A 22,979-nucleotide genomic window follows, 5' to 3' on the forward strand; every position below is an offset into this window, starting at 1 on the left:
TATACTGTCTAATAAAAGAACTAGTGTGTGTCTGTCTCCTAATTAAGCCTGACCGGTGGTCCCTCTCGGGATCTTCCCCCGGGGGCGTGGTCATCTGCCACTGGTCCAAGGATCCACCCACAACTCTCCTAAATAACAACAGATTGCTAACTCCCTAGCAGACTGCTAACTCCTAACAGATTGCTAACTCTAACAGGAGCTCTCTTCCTCTCACTTTTGAATCCACACTTTTGAGCGCTTATAACCCGTTCTTGGCTTTCTTGCTGTGCTTTGAGTACTTACTCCTCAGGATGGCTAATAGGAAAAGGGCGACCTATTTAAAGCACTTTTCCTTCAGTGAACATGCTTCGGAGCTGATCTGTGAGGACACGAAAACAGCGATGAATCCTGTGGACAAGCCGCAGCGGTTTTATCCACATTGTTGTAGCAAGAAGTGGAGTTTATGGATTTCCCTTCCAGATTGGAATTGCAGGAGTGGTTCCTAGAGATCCAGGGAGATATATGCCAGCATAAAACTGAATTCTTTACCTCTATAACGGAGGATCTCGCGGAACTGGGGCATCACATGCATGAGATAGATACCTGAGTTGAGAACCATGGTGCAGCCTTTATTAATCTCAGTGCTCAGCATAAAACCATGCAAAATGAGCTTGCTCTCTTAGCAGATAAATTGGAAGATCTCGAGAATCGTTCAAGATGATGTAATCTACGGATTAGAGGGGTTCCTGAGATGGATGAGAAAACTAACTGCACGGCCACAGTGGAAATGATCTGTGCCTTAATTCTTGGCATCACAGAAGGCCCGTGGACAGTTCCTGTGACCTGAACAGATAATCAAAATAGAGCAAGCGCACAAGGCGCTAGGCCCCAAGTGCGATAACAGGCCTAGCGATATTGTTCTCTGCCTCCACAGCTTCCTTCAAAAATCGACCATCGTTGTGGCAGCCTGGAAGAAAGCTATTTGGTGCTGGAAGGGCCTGGAAATTGCTATCAACAATGATTTAGCGCCATCCATGTTGCAAAAACAGAGCACTAAGCCAGGAGGGGTCTCCATTACCACTGGGCTTTCTCATTTGCTCTTCAGTTCCCGCACAAGGGGACGTCTTATCGGATCCGATCCCTGTCTGAAGCTGAGTTGGTCTTTCAACAAGCAGGACTGTCTGTTTTCTCCGTTCTTACTACAGCACCAAGTGCAACGACAGTGGACACGTTTCCAAGATGGCGTCCTGCGGGCCAGAGAGGAAGAGGTCTGCAGCGCCATTCTGAAGAGTCGTGATCAATACTATTTTTTATTTTATTTTTTTTTTTTTTGTGTATAATCTGTTTTTATTTGGGTTGCAGAGCTCAATAAGAAAACAGCAACATACAATAGAAAACTAACAGCAGACTGCCGTAGCCACTAAGTAGAAGACACAGCATAGTAAATAACAAACAGTATCAAAATGGCCAACCAAAGCAGCCCCGGCAAGTGCTCACAAAATATGTGAAGCATACTGCAAACACAAAATTACAAGATGAACATGAGAGCGAATAAACTTGATGTACCTCCCATCCCCCACCCCCCCTCCCCTCCCCACACTGGGTAGTGATAAGCAAAAGAGACAGAAAAGTGAAACTGGGAAATGCGGGCAAAACCCATAAGTAGTATTGTCAGGACTCTTCTAGAACAGCTAAGCCTACGAGGAAATGGATTCATCTAGCCATTTTTTATATAGGCTCCAGACAGCCTGGAAAGAGGAAAGACGATTCCGATGAACGGCAGTGAGTCTACTCAATTGATATATGGAAAATAAACGATGTTGCACTGCAGCAAGCGTTGGAATCTTAACCTGTTTCCAATGCAAAGCCAGCTCTGTGCGCGCCGCAATAAAGGATTGCAATAGCAGTTTCTGGTGTGTGAGAGTATATTCTTTCATAGGCACCCCCAAGAGAACATGCCAGGGTCGCGCCTCGCAGGGGACCGTAAGTATCTTAGATAGCCACTGGAGCACCTCCAGCCAATAACCCTGGATCTTGGGACAAGACCACCAAAGATGAAGATAAGTACCCTGGGCCCCACATTGTCGCCAGCAGCAGTCAGGAATATGTGGGTAAAACCTATGCAATGTGAGGGGAGTATAATGCCACCTATAAAGCAGTTTATATGAATTCTCTTGTAACCCCGCAGAAATGGAACATTTGCCAGCAGCTGAATAAATGGTATCCCAATCATGGTCATCCAGGGAACCCGGGAAATCTAAATACCAAAGTGCCCGATATTTATGAGTCACCAGGGATTTATTAATAAACATAGCATAAATTTTTGATATAATCCCCTTCATAATCGAGGCGTGTTGACATAATGTCTCGAATAGTGTGTTTTTGGTCCGCAGGGTGCCACGTCGCATCCCGGCGTGTATGAAGGAGGCTATCCTAGCATATAATAAGAAATCCAGATTGCTTCCTGGATGTAAGTCATTGAGTTGCGTTCGAGATAGCGGCGATCCCTGCTGTAGCATGTGACCGAGATAGAGGACCCCCGACCGTTGCCAGGCCTTAAGGCCCGAAGGGCGTTCAATTTGAGGCACTACCGTGTTAGTGAATAAGTGGGTCGATAAAGAATGCATTTCAGGGCCCACTAATTCCGTTTGCCAGCGGTGCCAAATTCGCAGTGTGGTGCGCAGGGCGAATGGGTAATAACCAAACTCGCCCCACGTGGCCCTGGGCTGCCAAGGGAGGGCTTGAAGAGGGAAATTCCCCACTAACCCTTGTTCAAACCTCACCCACTGAGGGATATCCTGGGTTCCATGAAGAGCCACCAGGGCCCTCAACTGAGCTGCGTAATAATACCACAATAAATTAGGCAAATGGAGACCTCCTCTATTCTTAGGCATATAAAGAATAGACCTCGCCACCCTAGGCGGGCGTCTCCTCCAGATGAACCCACACAGTAATTGCTGCCATTGTCTAAGCAAGGGGGCAGGAAGGCTAATGGGAATCGTAGTAAAGAAATCTAAGAAGCGTGGTAAAACGTTCATTTTGATAATAGCCAGGCGACCCAACCACGAAAATACCTGGCGATCCCAACGTCTCAGATTCTCCTTTATAGTAGTCACTAGAGGACAATAATTTAGTGGAAATAGTTGTCGAACGTGGGACCCAATTTTAACCCCTAGATATTTCAAATAGGAGGGGGCCCATAAAAAGGGGAATTTGGGCTTAAGGGCCTGAGCTACAGCAGCTGGAAGAGTCAAATTAAGTATCTCCGACTTATCATAATTGATACGCATACCTGAAACGGCCGAGAAGCTGTGTAGTTCAGCCATCACGCCATGTAAGGACGTTTCGGGATCAGATAACGTCAACATAACGTCATCTGCAAAAAGGGAAATTTTGGAGTGAACTGAGCCGCCCCAGATCCCCTGAATAGTTCCAGCCCCTCGGACTCTAGTGGCAAAAGGTTCCAAAAACAGTGCAAAAAGCAAGGGAGAAAGGGGGCATCCTTGCCGCGTGCCTCTCTTAATGTCAAAGAGGGGACCATATCCGCCATTAACCTTTACCCTAGCCAGAGGGCGCTCATATAATTTCCGTATCCACAACGTAAAAGCATCCCCAAAGCCCATTTTGCCCAAGACTTTAAACAAAAAATCCCAGTGAACGAGGTCGAACGCTTTTTCGGCGTCGAGAGCTAAAAGTACAGCTGGAATTCCTCGTTGATGAACCAAATCAACTATGTTGACAATCCGGCGCACATTGTCGGCCGCCAATCGCCCTGGGACAAAACCCACCTGATCATTATGAATCAGGTCTGGCAAAACCCCGTTAAGTCGGGCCGCCAGTACCCTAGCCAAGATTTTCAAATCAATGTTGATTAATGAAATAGAGCGGTAGGAGCTACATTTAACGGGATCCCGGCCCGGTTTAGCTAGCACCGAAATCCCAGCTGTATTGGAGTCACTCGTAAGGGACCCTCCCGCGAGTAAGGAATTAAAAGCCTTAGTGAGGGGTCCGGCTATTTGGTGAGCAAATTTGCGATAATAAGTTCCCGTGAAGCCATCCAGACCTGGTGCCTTTCCAGGCTTAAGTTGCTTGATGGCCGCCACTACTTCATCTGTAACTATGGGGGTATCTAATAGGGTTTGCCCTCTCTCACTAAGTACAGGTAACTGGACCGAGCCTAAATACTGGTCTATGGCCTCCTCCTGTAAGTGAGAATCCTGAGTGTACAAGGTGGCATAAAAATCGGTAAAGGCCTGTCTAATATCCTCCGACACAGTGATCACCTCACCTTGGGTATCCTGGATTTTGGAAATGAGCATTCTAGTTTGGGCCGCCTTTAACTGTCTGGCCAAATACTTTCCGGCCTTGTTCCCACCTTCGTAAAATTGTTGCTTGAGAAGCATTAACTGGTGACTAACAGCCGAGTCCTCCAATGAGCGCAATTTATCTTTAAGGAGTAATATTTGCTGATATACAGCTCCAGACTGGGTCCGGCTGTGAACCTGAGTCAGCCTGGTCAGCTCCGTTAGCCAAGCGCTGCGCTTGGTCTCCCTTTCCCGATTACAAAATGCAGCCCGTGCTATACACTCTCCCCTAATCACCGTCTTAGAGCACTCCCAGACGATCATTGGGGACATACCTTCAGTTTGATTAGTGGAGAAGTAATCCTTCATTGTGTTTACCAACTGATCTATAAAGGTTGTGTCTTTTAGCAGACAGTCATTAAGGCGCCATGGACGAAACCCCCTATTCAGGTCCCTAAAATGGCACAGTAGCCAAATAGGAGCGTGGTCCGACCACGTAATATTATCAATATCAGTTCTGGTAACTGAGTTCAATAATGACCTAGACATAAAAAAACAATCTATTCTTGTGTAGGTACCATGAACATGGGAATAAAAAGTATAGGCCCTAGATGTCGGATATCTAGCCCTCCAAACGTCCTCCAGACTCCAATCCTCCAAGATTGCATACCACAGTTGTCTAGTCTGGGGGTCCGCAACTTTCCCAGAACTTGAGTCACGCAATGGGTCTTGCACAAAGTTAAAGTCGCCTCCGATAATAAGTTCCCCTTCCGCATGCAGTGACAGCAAGCCCCTTAACTCCCGAAGAAAATGTGTTTTGTTAGCATTAGGGAAATATACATTAACCAGAGTAAAGACCTGTTTGCCCACTCGTATCCTAACCAACACATAGCACCCTAGTGGATCACAGACATGAAACAACTCCTCATGAGCATAAGTGGAGGCAAATAGTATACCCACTCCCGCATATTTAGAAGTTTTGGTGCTGGCTGCCCAGTGAGTCGTGGGATACTGCGCAAAGTGCAGTAACCGTTGATGATGTTTCCTAACATGCGTTTCTTGTATAAAGACAATGCCCGCCCCCTGACGTGACAGTTCCCTCTGTAATAAGGTGCGCTTGCGCGGAGTATTGAGCCCCTTCACATTGAGAGATAAGATCTTAGTCGCCATAACTAACAATCAAAGTCCCACCCCACATCCCTCGCACCAGAAACCAAGCATCGTCACCACTCACTGCCATCCCCCCGTTACATTCCTCAATCCCAGGCCAAGACCCGGATCCTCCAGCAAAAATAACAATAACAATACCCGCCTCACCCAGTATCCTACCACTACCAGTGTAGCCCCTATTGAGATCTATAGTATCCCACTCCCTCATGGAGAGATACTCCACCTCTGGGACCTGTTGTAGTGCGCATGAGAACGGCCCCTCTCCCTACAACCTCCCCTCCCCCCCACCACATCAAACCATGAACAAGGTAAAACAAGAATACATTAGAGAACCTAAATGCAATAAAACTCAGCATGAGAACAGTTCATGTTCCAGAAGCGTGAACTGGACCCCAGTAACCGCACAAGAGTCCATCCCGGCCACCAGGCACTGCTAAAGAAGTAATAGCCGCACTGCCTCTGTGTTAAAGAATCAGCACTTCCTGTTGGAGGCAAGTGATAGAAAAAAGTCATCCCTTGTCCGATGCGGCTGTGCTGCGTACTCCAGTTTGCCTCCTCAGACGTTTTCCTCCTTTCTCCGCTCGTTGCCATCTGGGTGCCTCATCACGCCGGGGCGATGGCTTCTGTGCAGCGGGCAGTTGAAAGCGAACCGGCAGCTGGGCGTTGGAAAAGACTCCTGGCGCCTCGTCTAGAGATGTAATCTTATACCCCACACCCTGGATCTGGAAAGAAAGCCCGAAGGGGTAGGTCCATCGATAGCAAATGTTCTCTCACGCAGCTGTGCAGTAACTTCCCGCAGTTCGAACCGTTTCTTCAGAGTGACTGGCGACAGATCCTGAAAGATGGAAATGTGATGGTTTTGCCATTTAAGGTCTTTGATGTTCCGAGCAATATTGTATATTTTATCCTTAATAGGGAAGCTGGTAAAACACAGCACAATATCCCTGGGTCGCTGGTCAGACCTGGGCCCTAATGCTCTGTGTGCCCGCTCAAACCGGATCTCCAGGCCGCTAGCGAGGTCCTGCGCCTCCCCCTCCGGCGCTTGCTGGAGAATAAAAGAACAAATTGTTGCCGCAGTCTCCGCTGCTACAGCATACTCCGGAAGCTCTGGCACACCTCGTATGCGCAGGTTGTTGCGCCTGCTACGATTTTCCAGATCCTCTACTTTATTTTGCAAAGTTAGCAAATCAGAAGAGCAAGTAGCTTGTTGAGAAATAAGAGAGTTGATAGATTCCCCGTGGCCATCCAGCCTGTTTTCAGCTTCATCCACCCTGTTCCCCATGGCAGCCAGATCCTCTTTCAAGTCTGCCATGGACGCCATTAAGGCATCACGATGCTGTTTTAAGTCTGCCCGAATCTCTAAAAACCAGGTTCTGGCCTCAGAACGGGTGAGTAGCTCAGATGGGTCTACAGGGGTGCTCGCGGGGCCAACGTCAGCATGCTGCTCTAGCTCCTCTCCCGGGTCGCGCGGTTCGCGGCTCGCAGCCTCGCCGCCATCTTGCCCTGCATCGCCCGATAATTTTTCATAAGAAAACTGTTTTAAGTCCGTGGTTTTGCGCTTGTGGGCCATCGCGCCGGGATTCCCAGGGGGTTACACTCACGATTATTAATAAAATCGCCGGTTTTGGAAGCCGATATCCGCAATTTAATAGGTCTCTAGGTGGGAGGGAGCCCGGAGCGGAGCCGTCACACGTCCTCACTCATGCGCGGCGAACAGCGCCCCCCTTGCGCGGCGAACAGCGCCCCCCGTGATCAATACTATCTGATCAGGGCTGAGACTATTTTACTGCAAAGATATTTACAGTGTGTTTTTTCTAATGCATAAAGTAGTGATACTTTGAAGGGTGTGCTCTAATCACTGCATGTTGGTCTTATTTGCTCTCTATATTTCTGAACCATAGTTTTTATTAGTGGTGTTGGTCAGTGTTAGTATTGGTTACTATTTGCTATGTTTTGGGAGGAGGGACAGTTGGGCGTTCATGTTGGTCTGCAGGTCTGTCCCCTTTATGGGAAGGAGTTCACTGACTAGGTTAGGTGGACCGGATATTGGATGGAGGAGGAGGGTTCGAGGGCCTGGAGTTTATTTTTTATTTGTTTATTGAAATTAAAAAAAAACAAACATACACAAAGAATCCACTTTGTTTCAGAAACATGATACATACAAAACACAGATAAAAGTTAAAGAAACATTCCAGTCACAATAATTCACTATCTATTTAGACCACAACCAGTGGGGGAGGTCAGCCAAATAAGGAGAAATAAAAGTAATCCTACAGAGGAAAGACTTAGCTTACTACGGCTCCCAAATTATTTATTAGATGTCACCTAATCTTCATTCCCTTCCAAGTGATAACATTTTCTTATAATCAACAAAGATCTTAAGTTGCTCGGGTGAGAAAAAAACAGTTATCTCTATTATACTTATTTAAATTTATATTATATTTATGGAAAGGAGTTCACTGACTGGGTTGGGTGGACTGGATATTGGATGGGGTAGGGGTGTTCGGGGGCCTGGAGTTTATTTTTATGGTTTATTTCTACCTTATTCTCTGTGCACTGTGGATCCAAATTTATATACTTATGTGTGGGATTGCTGGGGTTTTTTGTTTCTTTTTGTGCCATAGCGATTTTTTTCTACTATAATAACGGCTTGTATTTTATCTCTTAATGTTAAGGGTCTTAACTCTCACAGAAAACGTCATCTACTTTCCCAAGAATGGTCTCCCCGAAGGTAACCATTGCCGATTTGCAGGAGACACACCTCAGGAAAAAGCATGAATACCTGTTGGCATTCAAAGAGTATCCACACAAATTTTTAACTGCTGCTAAGGGAGCGAGATACTCAGGTGTGGGTATCAGCTCCTCCCACTTGGTTCATGATGTTCTATTTCAATCATCAGAACCCTTAGGCCGCTATGTATTATTAAAAATATGTCTGGGGCTGATGTCTTAACTTTGGTGCCCCTGTATGCCCCTAATCAGGGTCAAGAGCTCTTTCTCCATTCTATAAGGAAGCTTTTGGACTCCCATGCAGAGGGATTTCTAATCTTGGGAGGAGACTTTCATTTCGCTCCATGACCGAGCTTGGATAATTCCCAGCTTATCAGTGATTCCTGAAAGGGACTAGGAAACTATTGTCATCTATTATGGAGGATTGGAGTCTTACTGATGTCTGGAGGCAGAGGTTTCCAACCTCTCACTCCTACGCCTTTTATTTTAAGAACATAAGAACATGCCATACTGGGTCAGACCAAGGGTCCATTAAGTCCAGCATGCTGTTTCCAATAGTGGCCAATCCAGGCCATAAGAACCCTGGTAAGTTCCCAAAAACTAAGTCTATCCCATGTTACTGTTGCTAGTAACAGCAATGGTTATTTTCTAAGACAACTTAATTAGTAGCAGATAATGGACTTCTCCTCCAAGAAATTATCCAATCCTTTTTTAAACCCAGCTACACTAACCGCACTAACCACATCCCCTAGCAACAAATTCCAGAATTTAAGTGTGTTGAGTGAAAAAGAACTTTCTCTGATTAGTTTTAAATGGGCCACATGCTAACTTCATGGAGTGCCCCCTAGTCTTTCTATTATCTGAAAGAGTAAATAACCGATTCACATCTACCCGTTCTAGACCTCTCATGATTCCATTCTAAACACCTCTATCATATCCCCTCTCAGCCGTCTCTTCTCCAAGCTGAAAAGTCCTAACCTCTTTAGTCTTTCCTCATAGGGGAGCTGTTCCATCCCCTTTATCATTTTGGTCGCTCTTCTCTGTACCTTCTCCATCGCAACTATATCTTGTCTGAGATGCGGTGACCAGAATTGTACACAGTATTCAAGGTGCGGTCTCACCATGGAGCGATACAGAGGCATTTTGACATTTTCCATTTTATTCACCATTCCCTTTCTAATAATTCCCAACATTCTGTTTGCTTTTTTGACTGCCGCAGCACACTGAACCAACGATTTCAATGTGTTATCCACTATGACGCCTAGATCTCATTCTTGGGTTGTAGCATCTAATATGAAACCCAACATTGTGTAATTATAGCATAGGTTATTTTTCCCTATATGCCTCACCTTGCACTTATCCACATTAAATTTCATCTGCCATTTGGATGCCCAATTTTCCAGTCTCACAAGGTCTTCCTGCAATTTATCACAATCTGCTTGTGATTTAACTACTCTGAATAATTTTGAATCATCTGAAAATTTGATTACCTTACTTGTCGTATTCCTTTCCAGATCATTTATAAATATATTGAAAAGTACGGGTCTCAATGCAGATCCCTGAGCCACTCCACTGCCCACTCCCTTCCACTGAGAAAACTGTCCATTTAATCGTACTCTCTGTTTCCTGTCTTTTAGCCAGTTTGTAATCCACGAAAGGACATCGCCACCTATCCCATGACTTTTTACTTTTCCTAGAAGCCTCTCATGAGGAACTTTGTCAAACACCTTCTGAAAATCCAAATACACTACATCTACCAGTTCACCTTTATCTACATGTTTATTAACTCCTTCAAAAAGGTAAAGCAGATTTCTGAGGCAAGACTTGCCTTGGGTAAAGCCATGCTGACTTTGTTCCATTAAACCAAGTCTTTCTATATGTTCTGTGATTTTGTTATTTAGATCACTTTCCTCTATTTTTCCTGGCACTGAAGTCAGGCTAATTGGTCTATAGTTTCCTGGATCACCCCTGGAGCCCTACAGCCCTCACTAATGTACCTAGTGCTCAATCCTTTTCCACCTTTTTCCAGCTCAAGATTCATAATATTTGTTTGTCTTTTTCATTGATTCCAAATTGGTTCTCAGATCCTCCTCCTACCACGCTATCCTGGGAAGAATTTGATGTTGTCTCTAGTCTCGAGGTTGAGAATTTCATAACCAACCTGAATGACACTATCTGTCCACTTTTTCATTGCTTATCCTCCCTATTTAAATCTTCAAAAAATGTGTTAGCCCCCTGGCTCACCAAGCTAAACTACTTATCACTGGCTGAAGGTAATGTGTTATCACTTCTCAAGAAAGCTACTGTGCGCCCACTTTTAAAGAAATCTTCACTTGATCCCACTGACCCCAACAACTATCATCCTATCTCTTCTCTACCTCATATCTCAAAACTTCTTGAATGTGCTGTTTTATCCCAGCTTACTGACCATCTTGAAAAGCATGAGGTCTTGAACCCTCACCAATTTGGTTTCCGACGCTCTCTAAGTACAGAGATTCTGTTATTGTCCCTCACTGATTTCCTTAGACATAGTTTGGATAACAGTAAACAATTTGGGGCAGGTTAGATAGGGGAAGGGAGGGGAAGGTGGGGGGGGGGCCAGAAGGAAAGTTTCCGCCGAGGCCGCTCCGATTTTGGAGCGGCCTCGGAGGGAACGGAGGATTGCTGCGCAGCTTGGCGCGCACAGGCTGCCGATTTTGCGCAGCCTTGTGCGTGCCGACCCTGTATTTTATAACATGCGCACGGCAGCACGTACATGTTATAAAATCAGGAGTAGATTTGTTCGTGCCGGGTTGCGCGAACAAATCTACTCCCCGCGCGCACCTTATAAAATCTACCCCATTATGCGGATGACATTCAGTTTGTCCTGCAAATTCGCTCAACATGGCAGGAAACTCTTGAAGATCTTAATATCTGTTTTTCTACCCTAAAAATGGTTAAACCATAATAAACTTGCTTTGAATATTGCCAAAACAGAATTCATTGTCATTCACAGTCCGCGTATCTCCCTAACAAATCTCTCTGTTACAATTGATGATTCAGTTTACACCATCAAAAACCAAATAAAAAGACTTGGCGTCATTTTGGATAACACCTTATCTTCTCGCCCCCAGATCAGACATCATTTCTCAGGTATTCTATAGACTCAGAGTACTGTCAGGCCTCAAAAAATGTCTTCATCCCCCAGATTTCCACATAATTTTGCAAGCTTCCATCTTCCCAAATATCGACTATTGTAAGAGTCTTTATTTGGGAATTCCTTCTTCCTCTCTTCGTTCCCTACAGCTACTTTTAAACTCAGCCGCTAGACTCATTTCTGGAGGTGTGATCATATTACTCCAACTCTAGCAGAGTTGCGCTGGCTACCAATCAAAGAGAGGATACGAATGCTAGTCTTTAAGCTGCTGAATGATCACTCTTGCAGTTGGGCCAACTCGATTTTAATATTTTATCAACCATCTAGAATCTTGCGCTCATCCCAAAGGGGACTACTGGATATTCCATCTCCCCATCTCGCTCGACTCCATACTACCCACGAGGGTGCTTTCTCAGTTGCTGAACCAATATTTTGGAATTCACTTCCCATAGACCTCAGACAAAATGACTCACTTAAGAATTTTAGAAAATAAAGACCTTTCTTTTTAAGCTGGCTTATTATTAAGTTTACCTTTTAAGTTGGCTCATTTTAAGTTAACTTTTTTCCTTTTAATTGTGAAATTTATTTTATTTGTTTTATCACAGAGTTATATTATTTATTTGTTGTTTTTGTTGGTTTTATTTGATTTCAGTTTTTCTATGTGCTGTTTTAGTTTTGTTTTTATAATCATTTAATGTCTGTTTTATTTTACTTTACATACATAATCATAAAGATGTTCATCACCTAGGCCTTTTGTGTTAGGCAATCCAGAAATTCAAATAAATGTAAAAGTAAAAGTAAATAGTATCAAAATGATAGCGTGGATCAAATTGGTAGGGGGTGGCACTATATGTTAAGGATGACAGAGTCAAACAGGATAAAGATCTTGCAGGAAACCAAATACACGGTGGAATCTTTATGGATAGAAATTTCATGTATGATAGAGAACAGTATAACAGTGGGGGTATTCTTCCATGCACCTGGTCTGAATGGACAAATGATAAAATGCTAACAGAAATTAAGGGAGCTAACAAATTTGGCAACACAATAATAATGGGAGATTTTAAATACCTCAATAATGACGGAATACATTTCACATCAGGGAATGCTAGGGAGGTAACGTTTCTAGATGAAATAAATGCTTTGTGGAGCAGCTAGTCCAGGAACCTAAGAGAGGGAGAGCTATCTTAAGCATTATTAAAAGATTTGGTGCAAGAGGTAACAATAAAGGGGGAAACTTGGCAATAACAATCAAAACAAGATAAAATTTGACATAATAAATGGAAGGAGGACAATTATGAAAACTACTGCACTAGTATTTCACTTTCAAAAGGGAGACTATAATAAAATGAGAAACATAGAAAAAAAAAGTGCAGCTGCAAAGGTTTTAGAAAAGCGGAATTAAAAAAGGTACAGAGAAGAGCAACCAAAATGATAAAGGGGATGGAACAATTCCCCTATGAAGAAAAGCTAAAGAGGTTAGGGTTCTTCAGTTTAGAGAAGAGACAGCTAAGGGGAGATATGACAGAATATAAAATAATGAGTGGAATGGAACGTGTAAATGCGAATTGGTTGTTTACACTTTCAAAAAGTACAAAGACTATGGGACATTCAATGAAATTACTAGATGATACATTTAAGACAAACAGGATAAAATATTTTTTTACTCAATGCATAATTAAATGCTGGAATTCATTGCCAGAGGATGAGCTGAAAGCTGTTTGTGTAGCTGGGTTTAAAAAAGGTTTAGACAAGTTCCAGGAAGAAAAGTCCATAAACCATTATAAAGGTGGACTTGGGGAAAATCCACTGTGTATCCTTATGATAAGCTGCATGGAATCTATTGAACTTTTGAGATCCTGCCATGTACTTGAATTGACCACTGGGCTCAATGGACCTTTGGTCTGACCCAGTATGACAAAACTTATGTTATGTTCTTAAGAGTTCAAGCTATTTCAAGAATTCAGATGAAAATGTGTGCTTTATTAAAGAGAAGCTCCAATAGAGATAACAGTTCAAACAGTGTGCAGTTAAAACAGCTTGAATTTTTGGTTATATACTTTCCTCATGTTTTGACTGTGAGTGTAACGCTCGTTAATCCAGACTATACCTTGTGTATGTTCTTAAGAGTTTACATCAGGCATGGTCATTGCTTAATACTATCTCATCTGGTGATCAGAAGGACCTAATAAATTTAAGGCCTATGTATTCCAGATATCATGACAGGAGATGACACTGAAGACTGCATAGTAGCTTATAGGTCAATGCAGAAATGCTTAAGGCAGAACAAAATAGGTATAGATAAACCAGTTAAAACTGGAACTTATGTACACCAAAGAAGGGCTCAGTCTTACAGAATATAGAGAATTAACAGTTAGAAAATATTTTACAGTCATGAATAATCAATGAATAAATAAATAAATACAATGAAAGTGATAATCTTATTTGCTATGAAATAAAATGTAACCGTGCAGAGAGGAGAAGAAGGTATATAAGATGGTATTTGTATCTACATAGTCAGAGCTGCTTCCCCTTTTTACATGTGGATTTCTGTGCTCACAATAAAACAGAAAAGAGGAAGTAAAGCAGAGCTGCTTACCTGTACCGGTACAAGTACCAACAGCTTACCGATGCTGTTGGTATTAGAGGGAGAGGCAGACTAAACCCAAACAATGAGCCCTAGGTGGGAGAGTTGGGTTCTACATCTCAAACAGGTTCCAAAGGACAGATTGACTGAACCTATAGTCACGTCAGCCATCCTTATCCAGACTGTAATGAGAATGTGTAGAGGGAATGCCACGTCATATTCTTGCAGGAACTATTCACAAGTGGGCCACCGACGCTGCCATGACTCTGACAGAATGAGCCTTGACATGACCCCCAAGATGCAGTACTGCCTGGGCATACAGAAGGAGATGCAATCTGCTAGCCAAGTGGATAGTGTCTGTCTGACAATGGCAACGCCAAACCTATTCTTATCAAAAGAAACAAAAAGTTGGGTGGTCTATTTATGGGCTTCTGTCCACGCCAGATAGAAGGCTAAGGCTCGCTTGCAGTCCAAACTGTACAGTGCTTTTTTGCCTTGGTGCGAATGAGGCCTGAGAAAGAATATTGGCAGGACGATTGACTGGTTAAGATGGAAGTCCATCACTACCTTAGGCAGGAACTTAGGGTGCATAAGCAAGACCACCCTGTCATGATAAAACTTAGTATAAGATGAATAAGTTACTAATGCCTGGAGCTCGCTGACCTTGTGTGCTGAAGTGACTGCCACCAAAAATATGACCTTCTAGGTTAGGTACTTCATGTCACAGATATACAATGGCTCAAAAGGAGCTTTCATCAACTGAGCTAACACCATGTTGAAGTCCCAAGACACAGCGGGAGGCCTCAGGGGAAGCTTCAATTAAAACAGGCCCCGCATAAAACGTACAACAGTAAGCTGTACAGAGATGGGTGTACCATCTACACCTTGGTGGTATGCGCCAATTGCATTAAAATGAACTCTAACGGAATTGGTCTTTAAGCCAGCCTATGATAGATGTAGAAGGTAATCAAGCAGTTTTTGTGTGGGGCAGGAGAACGGATGTAGGACCTTCTGCTCACACCCATACAGAAAACTTCCTCCACTTCAGTCCATAGGACTTTCTAGTGGAAGACTTTCTGGAGGCCAACCAGGACCAGAGACACATCCTCTGAAAGATCAAGTGGCTGCAGGATTAACCTCTCAACATCCAGGCTGTGAACAACAGGGCCTGAAGGTTGGGATGCCATAGCCTGCACTGGTCTTGCACGATGAGATCTGGGGAAATACCCAGACTTATCGGTTTCCGGATGGGCAACTCCCGAAGGAGAGAAAACCAGACCTGTCTCGGCCAATGAGGGGCTATGAGAATCATAGTCCCTCTGTCCTCACGAAGCTTCAAGAGAGTCTTCGCCACTAAGGAAATCAGAGGATACACATACAGAAGACCCTTTCCCCAATGACAGGCAAGGGCGTCCGAGGCTGGTTTGCCATCTGACCTGTACAGGGAGCAGAACCAAGGCACCTTCCTTTTGCAGGGTGACATGAACAGATCAATGTCCAAGTTCCCCCAGAGGTGGAGTATCCAATTCGCTACCCCATGGTACAGGGACCACTCGTGTGGTCTGAAGGCTTGACTCAGCTTGTCTGCTACCACGTTCTCCATTCAAATCAGGTACATGGCCCTGAGTACCATCCCATGAGACAGGGCGCACAACCAGATCTGGACTGCTTCCTGACACAGGAGGTACAATCCCGTGCCTCCCTGCTTGTTGACATATCACGTAACTACTGGGTTGTCGGTGTGAATCAGGACAACTTTGTTGAACAGTCGATCTCTGTAAGCCCACAGCATGTACCTGATTGCCTAAAGTTCCAGGAAGTTGATTTGGCAAGTGTGTTCCTGGGAAGACCAGAGACCTTGGGTGCCGAGCCTATCTACATGAGCTCTCCACCCCAGGGTGGATGCATCTGTGGTTAGGACAATTTGGGTAGGGGAACTTCGAAATGAGATCCCCGTTCCAAATTTGAAAGTACCTGCCACCAGGACAATGAGCCCCGGAGAGACGGGATGACTCAGATGCAATCCTGGAGGCTCTGAGTAGCCTGACGCCACTGCAACCTCAGGGGCCTTTGAGTTCTGTGCACATGTAAACGTGTCAAGGGAGTGACATGGACAGTTGCGGCCATATAGCTCAAGAACCTCAACATGTGCCAGGCTGAAACCTGCTGGCTCTGTTGGATCTCTGCCACGACAGTCGTCAAGGTGATGGCCCTCTGGCGAGGCAGGAAGGCCTTGGCCTGATCCATGTCTTACAGGGCCTCCTATGAAATCCAATTGAAGTGATGGAATGAGATGGGACTTTGGGTAGTTGAGAACGAACCCTAGTGACTCCAACACCCAGATGGTCAAGCGCATGGACCTGATGGCCCCTCCCAGAGATATGCTCTTGACTAGCCAATCATCCAGATACAAGAAAACATGCACCCCCAGCTAGGCATTTTTTGAAGACCCAATAAGTTCAACTGGTACCCCTGTCGGATGATGGACATAACCCACTGGTCCAAGTTTATACTGGGCTAGCGGTTCACAAAGAACCACAGCTTTCACCCGACCGGAGGGTCCATCATCCCGGATATGGGCAACTGGCTTATGTTCCCTATGACCCAGTCCCCAGAGCTGACTGAAGAGCCGGCTTTGGCTTGGGGGCTCTCTGCCACCTGGGTCGGTCGTGGGAGCCCTGATAGTGTTGACAGGAGGAAGGAGGCGGAAGATAGTACTTCCTTTAGCGAAAGAAAAACTTCCTTGGCCCTGGTCTTGCTGGCCTCCTGGATGAGGAGGCAAGGTCCGGAGTACTGGCAGACAGTTGGAGGGTTTCGTGGTGGTCCCGAAGATGGGCCTCAACATCCTTCACCCTATTTCTGAAGAGATTCTCTCTAGTTCACGGCATGTCAGCGAGTCGTTCCTGTACCTCTGGTCGGAAATCCGAGGCCCGCATCCATGCCATTCTGCAGGTGCCAGTTCACACTGCAGATACTCTCGATGCCATCTCAATAACATCGTAGGTCACACGGACCTTGTGTTTTCCACACTCCAGGCCCTTATGCACCAGTAATATGAGGGTGTCTTGCTGCTGTTGAGGCAGCTGCTCAACCACCTCTTGCACCTGCTTACCAATTTCCCACGACTACTGACTCATGTAGAGCTGGTAGGCAGCAATGTGGGCAATAAGGATGGTGCCTTGAAATACCTTACTCCCAAGAGTGTCCATTGCTCTATGGTCCTTCCCTGGGGGCACCGAGAAATGAGTCTGAGAACATTTGGCCCTCTTGAGGGCGGATTCGACTTCCGACTAGTGGGGCAGCTAACGCTTATGGAATCTGGCAGCCTTCTGGATGAGGTAAACCCCGTCTGCCTTCTCATTGACTGGAGGCACTGTGAGGGGGTGTTCCCAGATCCTCAGCTGCAGCTCCTTAAGGATCTCGTGTAATGGGACTGCCTCGATCTCCTTAGGAGGCGCCATGAACTGGAGGATCTCAAGTATTTTGTTCCTGGCATCCTCCTCTGTCAACAACTGAAAAGGGATGGCTTCCGCCATCACCCTCACAAACCCTCCGAACGGCAAGTCCTCAGGCGGAGACTTCCTTTGCTCCTCTGGAGGAGAAGGATCTGAAGGGAGGCCTTCGGACCCCTCCAGGGCTTATAGGGTTCCTCATCCTCACTGAAAGTGACAGGGAAAGGGTCCCTAGTTGCTTGGCCTACATCCAGAGGTGCAGGCACCGGTAGAACTGGATGGGGGCAGCCAGGGCCGCCATCAGGAATTTTGAGGCCCCATACAGCAAGCAGACAGCGACGGCCCGCGCGCTTTGCCGGCGCATACTGTCTGACGCGGCGGTGACGTCACAGCCGCGTCAGACAGTGAACGCTGGCAGGACAGAGCGCGCGGACGAGTCTCTGTCTGCGGTGCTCTGTAAATCAATGCTATGCGTGTCTAAAAGACACGCATAGCATTGATTCTCTCCCTTCTCTGGGGCTCGCACCCAGGGCCGGCTCCAGGTTTCAGTAGGCCCCTGGGCGACAGACTGTCGGAGAGAGCCTCAGTGGGCCTCTTTGCCATGAACTAATACATCCCCCAAGCGCACCTGCCGCCTGGCGGCTGCGGCAGGCCCCCATATGTGGCAGTAGATCCTGGGGCCCCATACTGCAGGCCCAAGAATACTGCCCTGATGGCGGCCCTGGGGGCAGCAGGCCTCGGCGTCTCTGCCAGCCTCTGAGGAATCCTCCTCGGAGGAACTGGCAATGACCACCATATCGTTACGGAGAGGCCTCAGTACCTCACCGAGCACCAATACTGTCCCGGGAACAGTCGCCAACTGGGTCAGTAACACAACGATGAGCATGTTGAGCTTCTCCAGAAGTGGTACAAGGACAGGCAGCACCAGGTCCAGTACATTTGGAACCACAGGACCAAAACCCTATAGTGCCCAGCCCATCACTAACTAGACTTGATGCTCCATCTCCTTCTCAAACATTGCCGATGCCAAGACTGACTGGGAGGAAGGAGGGGTAACCATATCTTCCTCAGACCCTTGAGGTGGATTAGTGACTGGCATCAGGACTGGTGTAGACCGCCGTGGACCCCTGGCACCGATGGAAGGTTGGCACTCCTTGCCGCAGGGTTGCTTTGTGGCATTGCGGCAAAAGCCAGTGCATCCCTGAGCCAAGCACCATGTATCGACGGGGCCCAGTGCCGATGCTTCTTCGGCTTCCCTTGATGCTCAGCCCAGCCCTTCCCCAGTGTCAAAGCCAATGACAAGGAACCAGACATTCTCAGCCTGGAGGAGATCGATGATGGTCAGTCTCTCGCACCCCTGTCCACTGGCAACATCGATGGAACCGATGGTTCCGCCGATATCAATAGCTTGGTGTCCATTGGTGCGGTTCCCTGGTCCTTCAATGCCGATGACACTGATGCTGATGGCTTGGACTTCTTTGACCCGAAGAGTTGCTCCATCTTGTCAAAGTCAATGTCCCTGCGGGGTCATCTGGGTATATAAGTAGCAACCCTGAACGTCATGCAATGCCCCTAGGCAAAGGACACATGTCTCGTGCGGATCTGTAATGGACATGGGGCCTCAGGCACCAGGGGTATCGCCGAAAACTGGATGTGGCCATGACAGATGAAACAAAAGGGACACTATAAGAAGACAATGGTGGCGGGACGGTGATGGCCAGCAGGCACTGATGCACCACCACTACAGGAGAATCAATCAGGAAGGGAAACTTACCCAAATCGCCAAAAACTCTGACTAGGAGACACTACGGGAAGGCACCGAGAGGGACCCAATGATGGAACAATAAGAAAAAAATCAGCAAAGAAACATGAGAAAAACAGTTTTCCATAAGGCCAAAAAACAACCAAGTGAGCTCACTCACACCATGATGCTTACTTCTCCGCGAAAAAAGAGAGACTTGGAGAGGGACCCATGTGGACGTGTGGTACAGGGCATGCTGGACATGCTCACCGTGCCTAGTCAAAGTTCTAGAAACTTTGACATAAGTTTTATGCATTGGGGCTTCATCTAATGTCACCCATGCGTGAGGACTACCATCCTGCTTGTCCTCGGAGAATTACAGTGTCATGGCTTCACCTGCTGTGCACTCTTCCCATGCCAAGGTCCAGCCTGCTGTACAGTCTTCTCTTCCACCAGGAGTCCTCAGTGAGCTTTGCTCACTATCTTGCCAGTTACCTCATCAATAATTACACAACACCCAAGCCTCAGCCCTATTTAACCTGGCCTGTTCAGTATCTCAGTGCCTCTTTACTGAGTCACCTCGACTATCTGATCTAGCCACTTCTCTATTGCTATCCTTGCCTAGCCTTGTGGCCTCCAGGCCTTCTAGCTTGCCTAGCTTTGTGGCTTCCGGGCCTTCTGCCTTGCCTAGCTCAGTTGTTTCCAGGCCTTCTATCTTGCCTAGTCCTGTGGCCACTGGGCCTTCTGCCTTGCCTAGCAACCTCCGAGCCTCCTACTTAGCTGCTTCCAGGCCTTCTGTGTTTTCTGTTCTGGCTTGTTCTTGCCCTGCCTTGTTTCCTGTTACCTGTTTGTCTTGTCCTTGTTCGGTCCAGTCCTTATATGGTCTAGTCCTCACCCTGCCCAGTAAGGTTCAGTCCTTGTCTATTTCCCAGGCCTTATCCTTTGCCTCAGATTCAGCCCCAACCCCAGCTTGTGTACTGTATCCAGCCCTCAGCTAGTGCCTGCCCTGCTTGGTCCAACCAGCATTGCTTCATCCAGTCTGCCTTGCCTTGTGCAGCCTGTGCCTGACCTCAGCTCCCAGTCTGCACAGAAATTCCATGTCTGTGTCATGATGTTCCACAGAAGACAAATCCTACCGGCCCCAGAACCCAGGGGCTCAACCTATGGGGGAGAGGGTGGATAGGCAGAAGACCAGCTCTAGTCCTGTCCTTCAGCTCTGTACTGCCTCTGTGGGGTGCTCCCTGACTCCAGTCTGCCAGTCCATGACATACAGAAGCTGTCTTGGCTATATTTTTTTGTTTACATCTGAACAAAGGAGTAAACCAGGGATCTAAAGGAATAAACCCCACAAAATTTAGGTTTATTTCTACAATTAGAAGTCCAGAGCAGATGTATTCTACAAGTTTAAAAAGGCAGAAGGAAGGCCAAATGACTGCCAGCACAGTAAGGTGGAAGAGGCTGTTCTAAATAAAAACATCTTTCAAAAAATGGAGAGAGGATTCAAATGAAGAAAATAGAAAAAAGTATAAGCACTGGCAAGTTAGATGCAAATCATTGATAATGAAGGCAAAAAGAGAATTTGAAAAGAAGCTTTCCAGAGAGGCAAAAACTCATAATAAAAACCTTTTAAAATATGTGTGAAGCAGGAAACCTGCGAGAAAGTTGGTTGGATCATTAGATGATCCATGGGTAAAATGGGCACTTAGGAAAGACAGGGCTATAGTGGAAAGACTAAATTAATTCTTTAATGGGGAGATGCCCATTCTGAAACAGTATTTAATAGTGACAATTTGGAGGAACTGAAAAAAATCATAGTGAATCCAGAAGATGTAATAGGGCAAATTGACAAACTAAAGAGTAGCAAAGCACCTGGACACCTCAGAGTTCTGAAAGAACTCAAAAATGAACTTGCACCCTATTACTTTTAATTTGTAACCTATGATTAAATTCATCTATTGTATCTGAAAGATTGGTGGGTAGCCAATGTAACACCAATCTTTAAAAATGGCTCCAGCAACTGGGCTGGAGAGTAATGCTGATAGCTTACTCTTCTGGTGCTGCTGCCACAGCAATGCTGGAAACACTTGGAATCATGGCATACTATAATCTTGGTGCTGTAAACAGGGACCTCAAAGCAAAATTGTTAATGCTCGTTTCCTTCCATGCATTAATGGCGCCTCGGCGTTCAATGAATGCCGAGGCGCCATTAATGCATGGAAGGAAACGAGCATTAACAATTTTGTCAAATTGAATGACTAGCGTTGGAAAGGCTAAACTGTTTTTGGAGTTGTGATTAAAAATACAAGGCATCCCCTGAGGAAGACTGGAAACAGTCGAAACATGGCCCATGTCGGGACAATTGTGAAATAGTACATCTACAGTGGGGCTAAGTATAATTTATTCTAGGATTTCAAGGGTTAAAGGAAATAAGTAATGACGGTGGACAATTTAAGTAAATGGTGAAAGGGATAATGGTAAATTAATTGCGTTGATCTTAGAAAGGTTAAAAAAAATTTTTGTGGTTTGGGGTGAAATAAAATAAAATTATAAATTTTTAAATGGATTAGAAAATATTAAAAAACATTTTTTGAGTAAAAAGTGGAACTGTACCAAATGATTATAAATCTAGTGCTTGACTAATCGCTGAATTTGCCTGCGGCCCATTGCGTGGCGAGAGGCAATGGATTAAAGCCTTTTGCACTACTACTGATGGTACTGTTTCCTATTAACTGGTTTATGAGGGTAATTAATTAATATTTTATAAAAATGAAATAAAAAAAGATTAAGATACATCCTCCTTTTTTTGTATTAGGTGTTTAAATTTGTACCATGTAAAAGTGGAGTCAGCTTCTGTTCACTTAGAGATTCATTGAAACAAACAATTTAACCAGGATGTCTAAACTTTTGCATACAACAATTTGAATTAATGTACATTGCATTGTTACTTGTTTCCAATTTTGATTTTCCTGGTTGATGGGCTACAGTAGTGCTTTATCATACATATCACTCACCTGAAAACCCAGTTTCAGAACAAGTGCATTAGCAGATTTAGGCCTGAATAATATTTAGGGCAACATGAGGAGAATATGCTCCTCTATATATGTTTCCATATGACTGCATGAGCAGGTATTGCTTTGCTTGGGCTTTTCTTGCTAGCATTCTTATAGGCTTCTACAACTTCTATTCACAGTGCCTAGAAGGGACAATACTACTTTGGAGGGCAACATCTGTACGAATACTGGACAAAGCCAGCTGTGAAGACTCCACTACCTGCCATCTCCAATGCTGCAGAATGATTCAAGTAAGAAAAATGTTTACCTCTTGGAGTATTCCATCCCCTCCAGCAACAATAATGAGGTCAGTTCTTTCCAACAGCTCAAGTAGCTTCTTAGCCTGCCCTTCATAATCTGTCTGAGAAAGAGACACAGGGATTCACAGTCTACCTCTTCAGGATCTCTTTGAAGAAGAAAGTCAAGCACATGCATACACCAATACACAGCTGTTCAAGAAACTATAATCATTTTTTGTGGTGGGGAGGTGTTCTTCTTACACCTGGGGCTACCTGCATTAATATCATGGGGTATCATTCATGGCTACCCAGGCTTTTTCCCTCTTCTGGAGAAGTGCCACACTGCAGCAGCAATCCTCCAGCTGAGGGGAACAGACCACAGCTGCCTCTGGAACTCTCTACAAGTTTGCCCTTGAACTAGTCAAGTGTTTCCCAACCCTCTCCTAGAGGCACACCTAGTCAATTGGGTTTTCAGGATTTCAACAATGAATATGCATGAGATAACTTTCATATCCTGGGTTGCCCATGTATGCAAATCTATCTAAAAAATATGTATTATGGATATCCTGAAAACCCAACTAGCTAGGTAAG

At 45.4% G+C, this 22,979-nt stretch overlaps 1 protein-coding gene across 2 annotated transcripts in view; it reads right to left on the bottom strand.

Moving 5' to 3' along the window:
* The window catches only part of AGK (acylglycerol kinase), a 170,998-nt gene that overhangs the window by 95,289 nt on the left and 52,730 nt on the right, over positions 1–22,979 (bottom strand). For both annotated transcript variants that reach the window (XM_029616146.1, XM_029616145.1), the window contains exon 6: positions 22,418–22,510. In XM_029616146.1, coding sequence (XP_029472006.1) covers positions 22,418–22,510 — 93 coding nt within the window. The remainder of the gene's footprint in view (positions 1–22,417; positions 22,511–22,979) is intronic.

The sequence above is a fragment of the Rhinatrema bivittatum genome, chromosome 9 (assembly GCF_901001135.1).
Source record: "Rhinatrema bivittatum chromosome 9, aRhiBiv1.1, whole genome shotgun sequence".
NCBI classification, from domain to species: domain Eukaryota; kingdom Metazoa; phylum Chordata; class Amphibia; order Gymnophiona; family Rhinatrematidae; genus Rhinatrema; species Rhinatrema bivittatum.